General features: G+C 41.1%; 1 protein-coding gene across 3 annotated transcripts in view; it reads right to left on the bottom strand.

Annotated features, from left to right (window-relative positions):
- Positions 1-16,073, bottom strand: part of CLCN4 (chloride voltage-gated channel 4) — a 44,042-nt gene that overhangs the window by 12,624 nt on the left and 15,345 nt on the right. For all 3 annotated transcript variants that reach the window (XM_058860611.1, XM_058860618.1, XM_058860627.1), the window contains exons 4-9: positions 11,540-11,727; positions 6,094-6,216; positions 4,324-4,530; positions 4,152-4,232; positions 3,086-3,631; positions 876-1,062 (exon numbers count right to left, since the gene is read on the bottom strand). In XM_058860611.1, the coding sequence (XP_058716594.1) occupies positions 876-1,062; positions 3,086-3,631; positions 4,152-4,232; positions 4,324-4,530; positions 6,094-6,216; positions 11,540-11,727 (1,332 nt within the window). The remainder of the gene's footprint in view (positions 1-875; positions 1,063-3,085; positions 3,632-4,151; positions 4,233-4,323; positions 4,531-6,093; positions 6,217-11,539; positions 11,728-16,073) is intronic.

Here is a 16,073-nt window from a genome sequence, read left to right on the forward strand (position 1 = left end):
GATCCTGCTTTTCCAATATGAGCATCCAAATCTGAAACTTCTCCAGCTCTTCCTTGAGTACGTCTTTAATTTCAAACCTACCCAATCACATTAATCGTGTGTTATGCCTCTCCACTATTTTTTCATCTGCTGATGATGGTATCAATAACAGCAACAAAAGGAGATAGAATATGCAAGCACACAAGGGGAAAAATATGATCAGGTAAAAACATGCTCAGATGCTTGTAATGTTCTTGTTGCATCTATGGCTAGAAATTTGATATGTGAGGTATTATTCAATGATCTTGCTTTAATGGTTAACAGATCATTGCTGTTATATCCAATAAATCCTATTGATTGAGTGTAATCCAATATCAGCCTATGATCATAATAAAAAGCAAAATACAGCTCAGTTGACCATAGCATGAGACACAGCCAAAGACCCAGAATTTTTGCCTCTGTGTAGTTTAAAATTTAACAAAAAAACGGGATGTTTTCTTCCTGCACTGAGAGCACAGTCTAAACAAGTAGCTTTAGTCCAGTTATAGTGAATTTCATTACATCAAATGGAAAAAATGCAAGCAAAAGTACTCCTGCTTGGAAACTTGCAGCCTAACTTCAGTTTTTTTCTTTCCTTTACTCTGCTTTTTGGCGGATTACAAGGAGTAGACATTGATGACTGCAAGCCTTTCTGTTGCTGACTATCTGGCAGATCACTGGAGAAACAAGGAAGTAGAGGAAGCTCCCCATTCTTTAGCCCATCACATCTTGATTTCAACCTCTGTTGCACCCAGAAACGCCAACACAGCAGCTAACACAAACACAGGCCCCTCTGAAGCATGTCCCCAAACATCAGTGTTGGTCACACAAGAACCAATAACCAGCAGAGACCATACCCAAGCAAGCTGCTGCTCCCACCATAGCATAGAGTCCTGGTGTGACACAGTCTGCCCCAGGTCTGCACCAGTTCCTGAAGATGATCCAGTCATGATGGTGATATGCCAGCTGCTCCACTCCAATCCCAACCATCCTGCCAGCCATGGCTCCAACAGCCATGCTAGGAATAAAAAGGCCTGAAGGGATCTGGAATAAAATATAGACACATGAGCATCCTGACAAAAATTATCACTATCAAACAACTTTAATTAACAGTAAGAGAATCAAGTTTCCATAGCCTCATGGCAGCCCACAGGGCTGATCCCCATGGTCTGACACAGTTTTCTGCAGTCACTGAGTTTATGTGGCTACATGTGTATTAATAGCTTTATAAAATGTTAGTGCATTTTTTGAAGAAATTTTTAATCCTATCTGCTGCACCCCACTGAATTAGGGAGATAAATGCTGTTTCTGAATAATAGGTTGCTTTTGAAGTCAAGATGTTCCTGGCTTTGCCTTTATTGCTTTCTCAGCAGGAAGTCAGGAGCTGCTGATGTTTCTGTCATAGGCTTGAGAATAAGCTTAATAGAAAATAACATCTTGATTTCACCCTCTATCAGATGGAGCACTTTATGATTTTATTACTACTTTTTCAGGCTAAATCAGACCAGATTTTAAATTAAATGTCATATGAAGAATAAAAACTCAGAGAAAGGGGACTGACTGCTCAGAGGCAACTAATTCTCCATCTTAGTTTACAATATATTTTCCAGGAAGCTTTGTGAATCGTTACTTTGTTGACTGCTATACAAACAAGCCACAATTCACTAAAAAAGAGTATTTAAATAGGAAGGGAGGGGAATAAAAGAGAATGAAGATTTACTTTGCCTTGGCTAAGTGCATTTCCTCTTAGATGTCAAGTGTACCAGCAAGTGGGAGGTATATTTCCTCCTGGAGAAGACAATTCAGATCTGTGACAAGGGATTGCATGGGGGTTTTGTTGTTTTCAGAGAAGAAAGCCTATTATATCTTTTAAAGTCTGAAAATATACCTTGAGCTTCCTTGAGAACTTAACTAATCACCTCATCAGCACAGCCTAAAGGTCACCAGCCATGTAGGTAACAGCAGATGCCACAGCTCCCACCATACTGTGCTAACTTTGTTGATGAAGTTGGATTGAGTCTTCTAGATTTAGTGGGTCTGTTCTTTTACAGACTGGTTGAAAGTGTCAGTTGCTTCTAAGAAATTTTAAATATATAGGATAAATAAAGAATCCCATTTCAAATATAGAACCAAAGTTTTAAATGAACAAGCATAACAATGGGCTGTCAGCCATAAATCAGTTTCTAGAGTGAAAGGCTAAAAATAGAACCTCCATTCAAGTGTAGTATTTAAGAGAAAGTTGAGATACCTTAGTTTTGAGCATGGTATAAAATATAGTGTATAACTAAGAAAAACTTCTCACTGTCTGCAGCCATCAGATCCAGAAATAAATGCTCTCATAATGGGAGCTGTAGACAGACAGAACCTGTTTTTTATGTGCTCTGTTAATCAGATATATAGAGCTCACCACAAACAGCTTGGTTTATATTGAAAACTTGGATAAATTGTTCTTGGACCTTTCATCACTCATTTATGGGGAGAAGGAGCTGTTGAAGGAAAATGCTGCAAATCCAGAATATTCAAACGGCACATCAGTTAGTCTTCTCATTCATTCCTCTTTTTCTTTACAAGCTACAGTGTTTAAAAAGATTCAAAAATAGACTTTTTCAGCCACTTTTATATTTGTGTGATGCTCTAAATGTGTAAAATAGTAAATTTAAAATTGTTACTTCCTTGAGCATAGCTACCTTGAGGCACATTAAGACATTAATGCAACAAGACAAACAATGTAAATAGCCCATATCCATGAGAGAGAGCTGAAAAACAGCTGCAGTGGGAATCATCTCACAATTGCTTATTGGCAACAGCGGGTTTAAATTCCCATACAGGTTTCTTTTTCACTTAACAAAACCACAGATGCCCAGAAGGTGGAAAAGCAGGGCCCATCCCTGTGCTGCCACAGGGGCCCACAGGGCAAGGTGCTGGCAGGCAGGTGAGCCAGCAGCATCTCAGTGATGGCCCCGTGACTGGGGCAGGTCAGAGCCAGAGCAGAGCTGCCCATGGCAACCCCTCTGTGCCCTGTGCTCACAACAGCTCCTGTTCCTGCTCCCAATTTACCCCGATTTACCTTCATGCCAAAAGTGAATATCGTGATGACGATTTTGAACACCAAAGCCAAGGCGAGCTGCCACATGGCAGAGTAGACTCCAGGGCCAGCAGGTCTGTCGGGAATGTCATCCACTGGCCGGGTCATGTTCGGGTCATTGATGTAGTCGCAGAGCTGCGAGGACTCCAGGGCACCACAGTCATTGAAGAGCTCGGAGATGAGCTCGCTGGTGCTCCTGCGGGTGTAGGGGTTGGGGTAGGCGATGATGGCAGTGATAGCTGTTATCACAATGACCTCCAGCACTGGGTATTTCCCAAGCCTGGTGGTTTTTCGCCTCCTGCACCAGGCGATGTTGCATCGGATAAAGAGGGTCCCCCAGAGGCCCCCAAAGACGCCGAGCAGGATGAAGGGGAAGAGCTCGGCCATGTACCAGGGGGTGTGGTACTCCACGTAGAACAGGACTAGTCGGCTGTTTCCAAAAGGATTGATGGACCTCAGTGTGAAGGCAGCCACCAGAGCAGCAAAAAATGACCTCCAGAGGGTTTTCAGAGGAAAGTAGTAGCTGACCTACAAGCAAGCAAAGACCATAAACATTTCACTGAGTGTGACAGAGGGTGCTTCCTTTACCACCACCATCTGTTTCATTTGACTTTACTGCAAGCACTAGACCTTACCACAGCCAGAACATGTTCACAGAGGTATATCAGAAAAGGCATTTTCAGATTTCAGAGAAGGAGTAGCTACTACTTTAAAATTGATGAATTTGAATCCAGAGTTGCTATCTAGAGAGTATAAGAAATGCTTGACAGCTTGGTCCACGAATTAGCAAACTGAAGGCTGGAGAAACCTCAGAGGAGGGATATATTACCATATTGAATCATCTAATTTGTTTCCAGGAAGCCAGTGCCCTTCTGCTACTCAGATTATGCTAAAATATCTGGTTATTTCTCATTACTGGAAATCATAGATTGTTTTTGTTATAGAAGAAAAAATATGCATATACGTATTTGAAAAATAATGAGTAATCTTGGAGAAAGGTATCACATTAAATTATATTTATTGAACCAAGTGAACTTCCAGGTCTCACCTCTTCCAGACTAAAAAGCACACCTCCGATTGGAGCCCCAAAGGCAACAGAAACTCCTGCAGCAGCTGCAGCTGAAAGTACCTACAAAGCAAATGTTTACATACAAGGAATGAGTTGTTTGAAACCCCGAGTCTGCAGACAGGGAAATTAGAAATTTATGAGCCAACCTCACCTCTCTTCTCTTTCCTTCATTCTTGCTGTACTTAGAGAAAAGGCTGCTGAAGAAGTTTCCACAGCAACAGGCCACATGGACTAATGGGCCTTCTTTCCCAAGGCTGAGGCCTGAAGACACCACCAGAACCAAGGTGACTGTTTTGATTAGAAGTGTCCATTTTCCCAGATAGCCCCTAATAATGAACCCACTCAAGATGGTTTTTATCTGGAAAGCAGGAAGAACATGTTGAAAAGATGAAGAACCCTTTTCTACTCTGAACTTTCAAATGGAGTTAGAACTCCAGCAGTGTTTAAAAAGTTGCAGACTACTTGAAAAGAGACAGTGATGGAGAGAAAGAAACTGTAGGTAGGGCAGCTTTCCCACAGCAATATCTGAGCAGGGGTTAAGCAGACCACACTTTTACTGCTGTTACGGGTGGTCCCCATAACAGGCAGTAAGGACTCTCACTGAGATCAATAGAAATATGAAACTCTTACGTATTTCCTTGGCTTACAAGATCAGAGTTAAACTGGATTTGAGTTTAACAAAGCAGAAAAAAAGCAAATAAACAACAACAGATTTTACCCAGATAAAGCACACAAAAAAGTTCTAGATATTTGGAATCACTGTGCCATAAAAGCATGCATTATGCTATGCATAATGAAATGAGAAAGTCCAAAAGATCATATTTCTACACATTTTGTCTTAATTTTGCTAGTGAGTGGCTCAGAAAGAGCACAATGCATGTGCATGACACAAAGGCTGCAGGGTGGGATTTGGGTTTGGATTCTAGGTCTGGAAATGGGCTGGAGCTGAGCATCACCTCACACAAGGGATTTACCACTTGGAAACTGGCTTTATACTTAACTATGAAAACTTTTTAAAACCATAAATATATCAAACACATAACAAAGGCACACATGACTACTTTGAAACATGGAAATTATTCAAATATTTTAAATTATTTGTGGTGAGTTTTTTGGAAACTCACCACAAAAACATTTGGATGCTTCTCTTAGAGATCAAGAACAAAAGTATGCAAAGATTTCTAAGTTTTGGGCTGTTGATTCTGTCTGCCAGGTTCCTAAATAATAATTCCAGTGGTTCCATAACACTTTTAACAAGAGAGTGCCCTGATTTCAAAGACTTTTAATAATTCTGCTGGTTGAATTACAAGGTTCTTCATTTAACAGCTTAAATATGGACTGAGGCTCAATATGTAAAATATTAAAAATCAAGTAGATATTTTGGCTGCTATAATGTTGTCATGGTGGCACAATTCACATTACTCTGTCTTCAGGAACACTGTTTGCAAAATATGTGCACCAGACACTTTTCAGGCATCCCAAATGAGGGCATCTTCAGCAGTTTAGGAAACCTTAGCTTTGTAGCACACCCTCTTCTCTTTATTTTTCTTTTATTTAGAGTCTAGCCTAGAAAATAACTGGTTTTGTAACTAGCCCAGATAATTTCATCCTGGAAAAATTCTCTATAATCTTCCAGTGAGTATGTCTCTTGCAGATGTTGATTTTTAATTCACACACTGGCAATGAACAAGTACATGCATTAACCTGTCACAGTGACATATGAACATTTTTTACTATGAAAAACTTAGATGATCACCATAAAAACATGAGAAAAGGAATGAAGGTAGATGAGATGGAAAGACAATTTTCTTGTTGCTATGCTATCTCATAGTACAGTTCTGGAATGCAAAAATGAAGTCATTTTTTTGTTACTGTTGTTATTTGTCTTTTTTTGGATATTCATGTACAAAAAGAAACTCACCTCTGGGATTCCAGAGCCACAGGCATAAGGAGCAAACACTCTGACCAGGGAGACTGCCAGGAAAGCAAAACACAGAGCCCACATAATGTACAGAAAATAGTTTAGAATGTAAGCACTTGCACCCTAGAAAAATAACAGTGACAAACATTGTTAGACAACCGCAGATTGGCAAATCTCACACTTCTACTAGAAATCATGATGGCATGGAGACTGATTTTTCATTTACATGGTAAGTGCTGCTTTTCCTCAGGAAAGACAAATAACTATATACTCCAATAACTTCATTACTTGTGGAAAGAAGCAGCATACTAATAAATACCTAACCCAGTCCTTACAGTCTGTTTGCAAGGGACCCAAATACCTTAAACTGAGCACCTTTCTAGTACTAAAAAAATCTAACTAACCCATGTAAAGTTCCACAACATCAAACAAATATGTCATAAGGGCCAAAGGAATAGGGAATGAAGGAATCTGCTGTGTTTATCCCATGGTGGGGGACAAGGAATGAGACTAATATGTATTTTTCTGAGGGATGGTATTCAAGTTCTCCATGCAGATGCTGCTCTTTTCAAAAAACATCCCTGTGTATATCAGTAGCTAGTTCAGTTCACAAACAGGAAGGGTAAAACTATAAATAAATTCTTTCTTTCTATATAGTGCTCTCCATGATAGGGTTGAAAATAATTTGAAAATACCATAGATTGGCAGAACCCATTCACACATCTCAGTAATTTTTGCCCTAATATTTTAAAATCATTCCAGTCAGTAATAAGTCTATCTTCAAACCGAACAGTTTTACTTTTCTAGCAGAATGGGAACACAAATGATTATTAGCAATGGTTGACTGTGCAGTGCCATAGTGAAAGCACGGTTAATAGTGACCTTCAAGTTTTTACCTTTTTCCAATGGTCAAGTCAAAACTTTTGTTAAAATCTGCCTTGGAATACCTCTGCCTCTTCATATGCATTTTTTTTAAGATTAATTTCAAAAACCCACCTACATGGACAAAAGAGAATCTACTCAGCAGCATCAAATCAATACAAGGAGCTTAAGCCTTCAAACAATATCCTGTAGCAACATGACACTACAGAATAAAACACTGAGATGAATCTCAGTGCATGCATTGGTATGAATCCTTCACCTCTAAGTGAACTCTTCCTACCGGATGCAATCCCAGCTGCTCAAGAACATCAGGGGCCCTGCCTCTTCCCTGCAGGACAGCAGCCTGGATATCAACATTATGATAAATCAAGTAGGAAAACAGGCATTAATCAATTGTATCAGTTAACAAAGCTGGCCAAGCCTTGTTCCCAGTCATAAAAAAATTCAGAGATGAGAAGTCTCCCCGTTCTCAAATCTTCAAGGAATCAACTCTTAACAGCATGGATTTTTGCTAGCTTCATTTTCCAGGTCTGTCCAAATGAAAATGCAGTAAGGATACTACTAACCCTTTTCCTTATGGATATACCTGGAGCAAGGGCAATTTGTTAAGCTGGTGCTCGCTGAAGTTAGCAGCTGGCTTTGCTGATGATAGCAGGAAGCTGAAGCCATGCAATGTTATCCCCCAATGCCCTGAGACAGCAGTCATGGATCCCACACTTGCAGTGACTGACATCCGGCTGCAGTAACCAGGGATCTTTGTTGCTACAGCTGAAGACAGTCTCAAGGATGTCTTCTCCTAGTGCTTTCAATTGCAAACAGCTATGACAATATTTACTCTTCCTCTAGAGAAAACTCTGGATATCTTGCCTCAGGGCAAAATCCTCCTGTCAGTGTGAACCTGGAATACCTCCAAAGAAGGCCAACACCATTACAAAAATTTGGCCCTACTAGGTTGAGCAAAAGCTGTAGTTTTTCTTCTAAATTCACTGGAGGAAAATTAACTTTGTTTCTTTTTACATCTTCTTCTTTTGCATCTCAGAAGTCATAAGAAAACTCTGTCAGCTCATTACTGCAGTCACACATACACCTACAGTGCTGTGGCAGGACCCCACAAGAGTCCGTATGGCCAGTTCAATCTTACCCCTTGGGACATCTTTCATTGTTACATTTTCCAGATATCTGGCATTCTGCAGGTTCAACTGCAGCAGCTTCTAATGATTAATAATATGAAAACCTTTGGGAAGTGAAGTAGCAGTAACTCAGTATAGCAAATGGTTCATTTCTCATCCATTACATGCCATTACAAAGGCTGTGAATCAGTGAAAGTCTTGAGCATGTACACTGGAATCAGAGACTGAAGCAGATCACCAGCACAGCTGATCCTGCTATGACCTTTCCCATGACAGCTCAAAAGATTCACCCCAGAAGCAACAGTAGTGAAGCAAGAAGGAAAACTGAGCAAAATTTTGTATTTTAGTTTGCAAGACCAAGCAATATTTCAGCTCTGGTGTCAGTCCAGTTTAGATACAAATGGAACACAATTGAAAACAACCCTCACAAACTCAGAACACAGAAATAAACCACATCCCTCAGGATGCTCTCCTATGTATGGTTACTCCAGAGGCCCAGAGCTCAGCTCTGACTCGGTAGGGATCTCACAGTTTGCAGACTCTCTCCTATGGGTGTTACAGCAGTGTGTTCAAGGCTGCAAAATCAGGAAGTGGGTTCCAGGTTTAGAGGGGCTTCCTTGCCCTGCAGGTCTCAGCTTCATGACAGGAGATCCAGAAGCCCTGGGATGGGAATTCAGTCAATTGCTGGATCCAGTGTCATGATCCATGGAAGACATGGGGTCCTTTCCTCTGCCCTGGATATGTGTAAGCCATCAAAAATGGGATCCTCAGCTCCAGTGAAGCTGGTGTTGGGACCAAACTGAATCTGCAGAACAGGGAAAGTCCAGCTCTCCAGTGGTGTCTGATGATCTTTTGATCTGCCAGTGAATTTGAGGTTTTGAAATGTTCTCACACCAAGAAACTCTCTTCACCCCCTCTTTGGAAGTAGTTCAAGACCAGAAGGGTGAAGGATAATTGGCCTACAAAATCATGATTAGGGACGAAAACATAGCTTGGTAGGTGTCTAATGGGCTATTATGTTTTCCATAATAATTTATATCAAGCCTCTGCTTTGGGCTCGTTTTATAGGAGCACTAGAATGGAAACATTTTTCAAGAGATGCCATAGGAAATGTCACAATTCTCCATGAAAACGTATGTACAGGGTTTATCACAGCCATAAATTGGCAAAACCACAAGGAAGAACTATCTAAATCTCAGTCCTCAAAATGTCAAATGTAGTTGGCTATGACAAGAAAGAATCACAGTCATGCATAAAAAAAGGAAGGCATGTCTGACTAGAGTACCTTTAGGGAAACTGTTCCAAATACTTTTTGCCTAAATTGTGCTCCAATGCACACTGTTGTTTTATAGGGCTCTTATGTAAATGTCAGGCACAAAGTGAAACATAGGAAAAAAACCCAGCAAAATTATCCTGAAACTCAGTCAAGTTCAGTGTATTTTGATACCTACTAAAATCCTCTACCTCTACAGGAACCGTACAGCAGAAAACTTGCCTATATCATAAGCCTTTCGAAAAAAACTGAATTTTTACTTTCCAAATTCACATTTTTATTGGGCTTTCCCTGGGATTTCAGTATAACAGTAACAGACAGATATATTAATAATATTTACAGCCTCCATCAGACCCTCAGGAACCCACAGATCTTAGAGGCCCATTTGTTTTAGGAAAGTAACTAAAAGTAAGCTAAGATGAACCTTTTCTTTTTGGTCTTACTGTGACAGTACACCAGAGGGTGAGAAGCCCAATCTGAACACAAAGTGAGTGAAGTTTCACAGTGCTCATCTGGCTGATACCTTTTCTAAAGGCCACAGCACAACACAGAGCTGGTTTCGAGAAGCAGGAGAAAGCAATAAATTTTCTTAAGGATATGCATCTTTCCTATATTCCAGCCAACAGCATGTTGAACACATGCACAGGATTTCCAAATCCCCTAATAATTTTAACAGTTTCCTCTTTTTTCCCTTCCCGCATTTTTTTGATTTTGGTGTTGGCTTGGGTTTTTTTTTTTTTTGTTTGGTGGGAGTTGTTTATTTTCTTTGGGGTTTGTTGTTGTTGGTTGGTTGTTGTTGTTCTCTTAAATTACAGCATCAGCCCCACCCTGTAGCTTTATATCAGGGTAATATTTCTTCACTCTCACAAAGACACAGCCACCCAAAACATCTGTGGATGGAGGCCAGGGTGACCCTAGCAAACCTCTGGCAGAGGGAGGGAAGCTCGGCACTGTGACTGGCAACCACGCTGAGAGATTTTTGTCTCTGATGATGTGGTGAGAACACTCAGGGACAGTGAGCAGCCCACCACTTCCACCAGGGCTAATTAGAGCTGTAGGAAATTGAGCTATACATGTGCACAGACACTCCCACCCAGTACTTCTTGTCCTGTAAACCTAAAGCAGCACTAAAGGGAACACGAATGACACACTTGCCTGGCAATGAGGATGTCCTCAAACACTGTCTGCAGGACCAGACAACCCCCACAGTGGGGAAAGATCTGAGACAACCTCTCCAAATCACCCACCCGCACACCATATTCAGGTTTTGTCAAATTCAAGTCAGAAATAAGGAGGAAGGGGGCATTTGAGATAATAATTCTGCCAAAGATTTGAGTTGTGAAGGTATCAATATTATTCAATACATTAAATAACTTAGCTTGAAAATGAAATGTGTTTTTTGTATTTTTTTACAAGTATTATTTGCCAAATGGTATACAGAAAGGCTTCTTTTTATTGTTCTCAAAATGAAACTTTCACCTGCATTGTTTTGAAACAGCTTTCTTTGTATTTAAAATTACTACAATTATGAAAAAAAAGAAGTGTAAAAGAAAAAAAAATCTTAAAATGTAAGTTTCAAGTCTGTCCAGATCATCTTTTTCCCTTCCTGTCCAACACCCTTGCAAATTCTTCTCTCTGGCCACCCCCAGGGAGCCCAATCTTTCCCCAGTTTTTGGTGCTAGCTGAGTCTCCTGATGTGTCATAGAGAAACTGATTGCAAGGCATAAACAGTTCTTATGCAGCTCCCTGTATCAGAATACATAAAACCCCATCTGCAATCCCAAAAATATCATCATAAATGTATTTTTCAGTGCTCATCCTTTTTTTTTTTTTTTTTTGTTCCATAAAATTATGTTTAAAAGGAAAAAAGAAAATGCAGTGCAGGTCCCCTGGTGATTATGCTATGCATGTTATGAAACACTTTTAACTTAATACTGATAAAAAGAGAGTGCAGTCTCACAGTTTTTCACTTTCCATTGCACTGAAACCACAGGACCACCTTCAAGTCAAGCAGATAGCACTTGTGGAAATGTCTTTTTTTGCAGTGTGCTCAGTTTATTACTTTCTATTTCAGAGAAACTCTCTGGAGGGAACATCAGCAAGTATGAAAAAGGGCATTGCCTGGCCTGCTGCAACCCCAGGCTAATCAGGCCTCCCATACCTCAGACTGGCTCACAAGCAGCTCAGACCATTTCTGCCACTGGGGGCATTTGTCCCTGTCATCAAATGTGGTTTCATTGGACGTCCAGCAGCACTGCTCATGGCTGTACCAGAAGGCAGACAGGCAGACACCCTCTTTCAGGTCTGTCATCCAATCCACAGCTAAATCTATCACTCCAGCTAATGTACCTGGGAAAAGAAATGCAGAAAAAGAAATGCTGGCATTAAAAATCATCAAGTTGCAAGGATAATATATCTGATTCCAATAAAATAATAAAACCTGTGATTTGGGTAAGCAGGCACAATGTAAGGCTGTGCTCTCAGCCTGAAGAGGAGATTACAAGGAGACCTTATAGCAGCCTCCCAAAACATAAAGAAGGATTATAAGAAAGATGGGGACAGACTTTCTACTGCTGCAGTAGGGCAAGGGCTAACAATTTTAAACCAAGAGAAGTTGATTTAGACTAAATATAGGGAAGAGTTTTTTACAATGAGGGTGGTGAAAGACTGGAACAAGTTTCTCACAGAGGTGGATGCCCCATCCCTGGAAACATTCAAGGTCAGGCTGGACAGGGCTCTGAACAATCTGATCCAGTTGAAGATAACCCTGCTTATGGCAGGGGTGTTGGACAGGATGGCCTTTAAAGGCCCCTTCCAACCCAAACTATTCTCTGCATCAATAAATACAAATATACCAAAGAACCAGGGGCAATAACAAGTTTTTCTGACCTTTAATGCTTTCTCATAAGCTTTTGTTTTAAACATTATAATTTTCATACTGACTGATGACTAAATAGGGGAGATACAAGCAATGTCAGGCCTGCAGCCTGTCCCAGGCAGGTTCCCCATCTGGCTGAGATGGGGAGGATGTCGTGCAGGGTCTCGATACACACACCTGGCCACGGGTCTCAAACCTCACTGGTTTCAGGGGTAATGGAAGGATATGTGTTTCTATGTACAGCTTTACTGGTCCCAACACAGCAACCATTCAGAAGGATGATTTCATTACAGATACAACGTGGATGCCAAATTCTGACTTATGAACTTAACAGAATGGGGCTTTTGATGTGTGTGTACATTGATTAGCAATCTGGACATGCAGAATAAAATTATCTTTCAAACCCTGCCTGTTCCACAACGCTCATTTCAGCGTCAGCCAGTGATTACACAGAGCTACAGTGACACCCGGTGGCCACTAGACACAGACACAGGTAACCTTGCTGTGGCCAGACACAAAAAGAGAAAAATTTCTGCTTCTCTAGGTCATTTTCCATCAGTGATAACAACCTGGCTCAGCAGCAGCACCCTCTGGGCAGGTGGTCCCCAGGAATGCAGGAGCAGCAGGAATGGGAGGCTGGGAGCAGCCAGAACACAGAGAGGCAGACCTGGGTGTTCTATCCCTATATCCACATTTTCTGGAGAGAATTAAACCAACAACTGACAGAAGAGTCATTTAGTGTTTTCCAGATCCCTCTCATATACAGTGGAAAACAGAAGTCATCATTACTCTTACAAGTAATTATTAATAAAATTTCAAGAAACTGCTAATTGATTTGAACAGAATTTATCGATGCATATCAACGTACTGGGGAAAAAAATATTTTGTAAAATGCAAACTGGTTCGGCTTTATGTTTCCAAAACATAGATTTGTGGCTCCTGCTAAGAATGCAATTACATGAAGCTGGGGTGGGGGCTTTCCTGCTCCCCTTTCCCCAGCAGCTGGGACACACAAGTGGGTCCAAGAGCTGGTTTATTTCATCTGGATCTGTAGTTTTCTGATTTTCACTTCTGTAAAAGAGACAGGGGGAAAAAAACATTTCAAATAATTCAAGAACCTTTTTTTTTATTCCAAAGACCAGAAAAATTCCACAGGTTCTTCTCCCACCCCTAAGCAGGATACTTGCCCCACACTGACAAGCAGTGGTGCTCAGGGTAGCAGTGAGAAATTTCTGTTATATAAAAATAATCTGAAGAACTATAGAGATATACTAGACAGGATGACACACACACAAAAAAGAAAAAAAAAGAAAAAAAAAAGGTTGCAGAAGGGAGTGATGATGTGTTTAACAATTAATTTCTTTCTGAAGATTTTGCCTTATTCTTGGTTATCCTTTTCCATTTTTCCCAAGTTTCTATGGAAACAATGAAGCATACTGCTAGATGAATCATTGCATTGCTGGCAACATCAGCATGCATAGCTTCCTTCTTTGCAGTGAGCTCTAAATTCTCCTTCAATTTTCTGAAAGTTTCAGAAACAAGGAATTTTCATCTCTTGGACATGATCACCAAATGCTGTGCCTCTTGCACCTCTTGATGGATTGTTAATGTTCTCTGTAACCTTCAGAGTTTATATTACACTTAACCAGGCAGCTGCAGGTTGATGCTACCTAGCAAAAAGTGCAAAGGGAGACAGACTTTGGAATGTGTTTCCCCAACAAACCTAATAACCATACTGAAGAACAAACATTCTGTTCTCTAATATAGGCTCACAGACACCTCAGCACCAGTAAGAAAATATGCTTAATTATGCAGCTGATCTGATCCCTTTTGCCAAATTCTTAGGGATCCACATAAGGAGGAAAACACCTACATTTTACTACACCGGCCTTCAAGAGAAGAAAATCATAAGGAGGCCTGGGATAATAATGCAATAGTGAATGCTCCACCACCTATATGAACAGAGCTAGAAGTTTTTCAAGTTCTGAGTTTTTGCAACTTTAAGTGAAATTAATGCAAGTTCTAGACAGTTCAGCATCTCAAGGTCAAGCTTTTAATTTCTTATGCTTATTTTGGCTGCCAAGACTGTAACAGGGCATAAATTTATCTCCCTGCTTCTCCCATCAGAGGAGCTGAGTTTGTTCCCCCTTCCATGTAACTTCCTGCCTGGAAGGAAAATAATAAAGTACTCCAAAGCCAAACAACGCTGAACTTCATTTTCTGTATTAGCCCTTTACCTCTCTCCTTTTCCTTTTCTTGATGATGGCAAATTCCTTCCTTTACAGTGCCCTAATGAGAATGCTAAAAATTTGCTTTGACAAGATAGTTGTCCTCATGCACCTGCGTCAGAAAACAGCATCCAAGTGGTGCAGCACAGAACTACAAAGGGAATTCTTGCACCTCCAGCCTCAGGATCAGAGCATTTCAGCATTACTATGATGACTTTTTGCCACACAGCTTTAGAAAACACAGACACTTGCCTATCTATAAAGAGCATATGCTTTCAGTTGGCCAGTAGTAATGGTTAGGCTGAGGAACATCCAATGGTCTGCAGGAAGGATGGGCCCAGCAAAAATTCAGAGCTCCTTAAAAACAAATGTCTAAAATTATGGCACCCATGAGTAAATTTTTAGGATCACTCTCCATACATTGCTTTATATGAGGAAAGCATGGAAACTCTGACTGAGACAGGCCCAGGTAGTGTTCAGTATCTTTTTCTAGATGATTGTGTGAACAGTCTTCATCTGATCTCCCCACTGAACAACATTTGTGGGTTTTACCGTTCCTTCCCTTCCCTCTGCAATTAGCAGGCTTTGGCTATCAAAACCTCATTTTCAGGAGCTCCTCAGGGCCCTTCCTGCCCTCTTTGACTGTGTTATACACCATCATCTCCCTCCAGCCTGATGTTCAAGGTCCTGTGGGCACTTGCCACAGACTGGAGGCAGTGAGGGGCTCTGTTCAGGCTAATTAATGTGTGCACCGTCACACAGGAAACTATGATATGATCCCCATGGCTGCTGTTACATTCTCAATATACATTGGTGTTATCTGTAAACCTGAAGCTGGCTCTGCTGTGAGCAGGAAGCCAGAGCAGAACCCGCTCCAGACATCCCTTTCTTACCTACACTTTTCTGGGACTAACAAAGGATGCAGGTTTGATGACGCTCCAAAAAAGACAAGAGATGTATATGTATGATATCATATATGTCTCATACTGCCAAGTGGGATGGTCCTCTCCTTCCTGCCCCCATCACCTATATTTTGTTTGCTTGTGGCTCTGTGATGACCAGCACTGTTGAGCCCACAAATCAACTGAAAATTGATCTGGCCAAAATCCATTTCTTCTAGCAAGTCAGAACCAATATTCACTTGCCCAGTGCAGCTACACATGCACAGGGCCAGTGGCAGATGCACTGGAGAACAAGGATTGCTCCTTTCGGCCTTGTTGGCTCATGTTGGCAGTAGAGGTGCAGCTTTGAAGTATTCCAAAATCTGAAAAATAAAGTTTACCAAATCAATGGGATTTAGGCTTCTAGATCAGTAAAGCTCCTTTTAAAATCCTGGGCCTGGGTAAATGACCCAAATGCTTTTGGAAACCTTTGGAAGCCCTTGACAGCCTCGTCCCAGGGGTCCCACCTTGCTGTCCTCCATGCCCAGCACAGGGATAGCAGGGGCAGAATGCTCTGATGTCCTGAGTACTGCTGCTGCCGCTTTTCCTGTGTCTTCCACTCCTTGCCATACTTTCTGCTTGCCTCCAGTAATTCCTGGACCCAGTGTCCATCCACTGAGCAAGGCTACTACCCTTGGAGCAGCAGTA

The sequence above is a fragment of the Poecile atricapillus genome, chromosome 1, assembly GCF_030490865.1.
Source record: "Poecile atricapillus isolate bPoeAtr1 chromosome 1, bPoeAtr1.hap1, whole genome shotgun sequence".
NCBI classification, from domain to species: Eukaryota; Metazoa; Chordata; class Aves; order Passeriformes; family Paridae; genus Poecile; species Poecile atricapillus.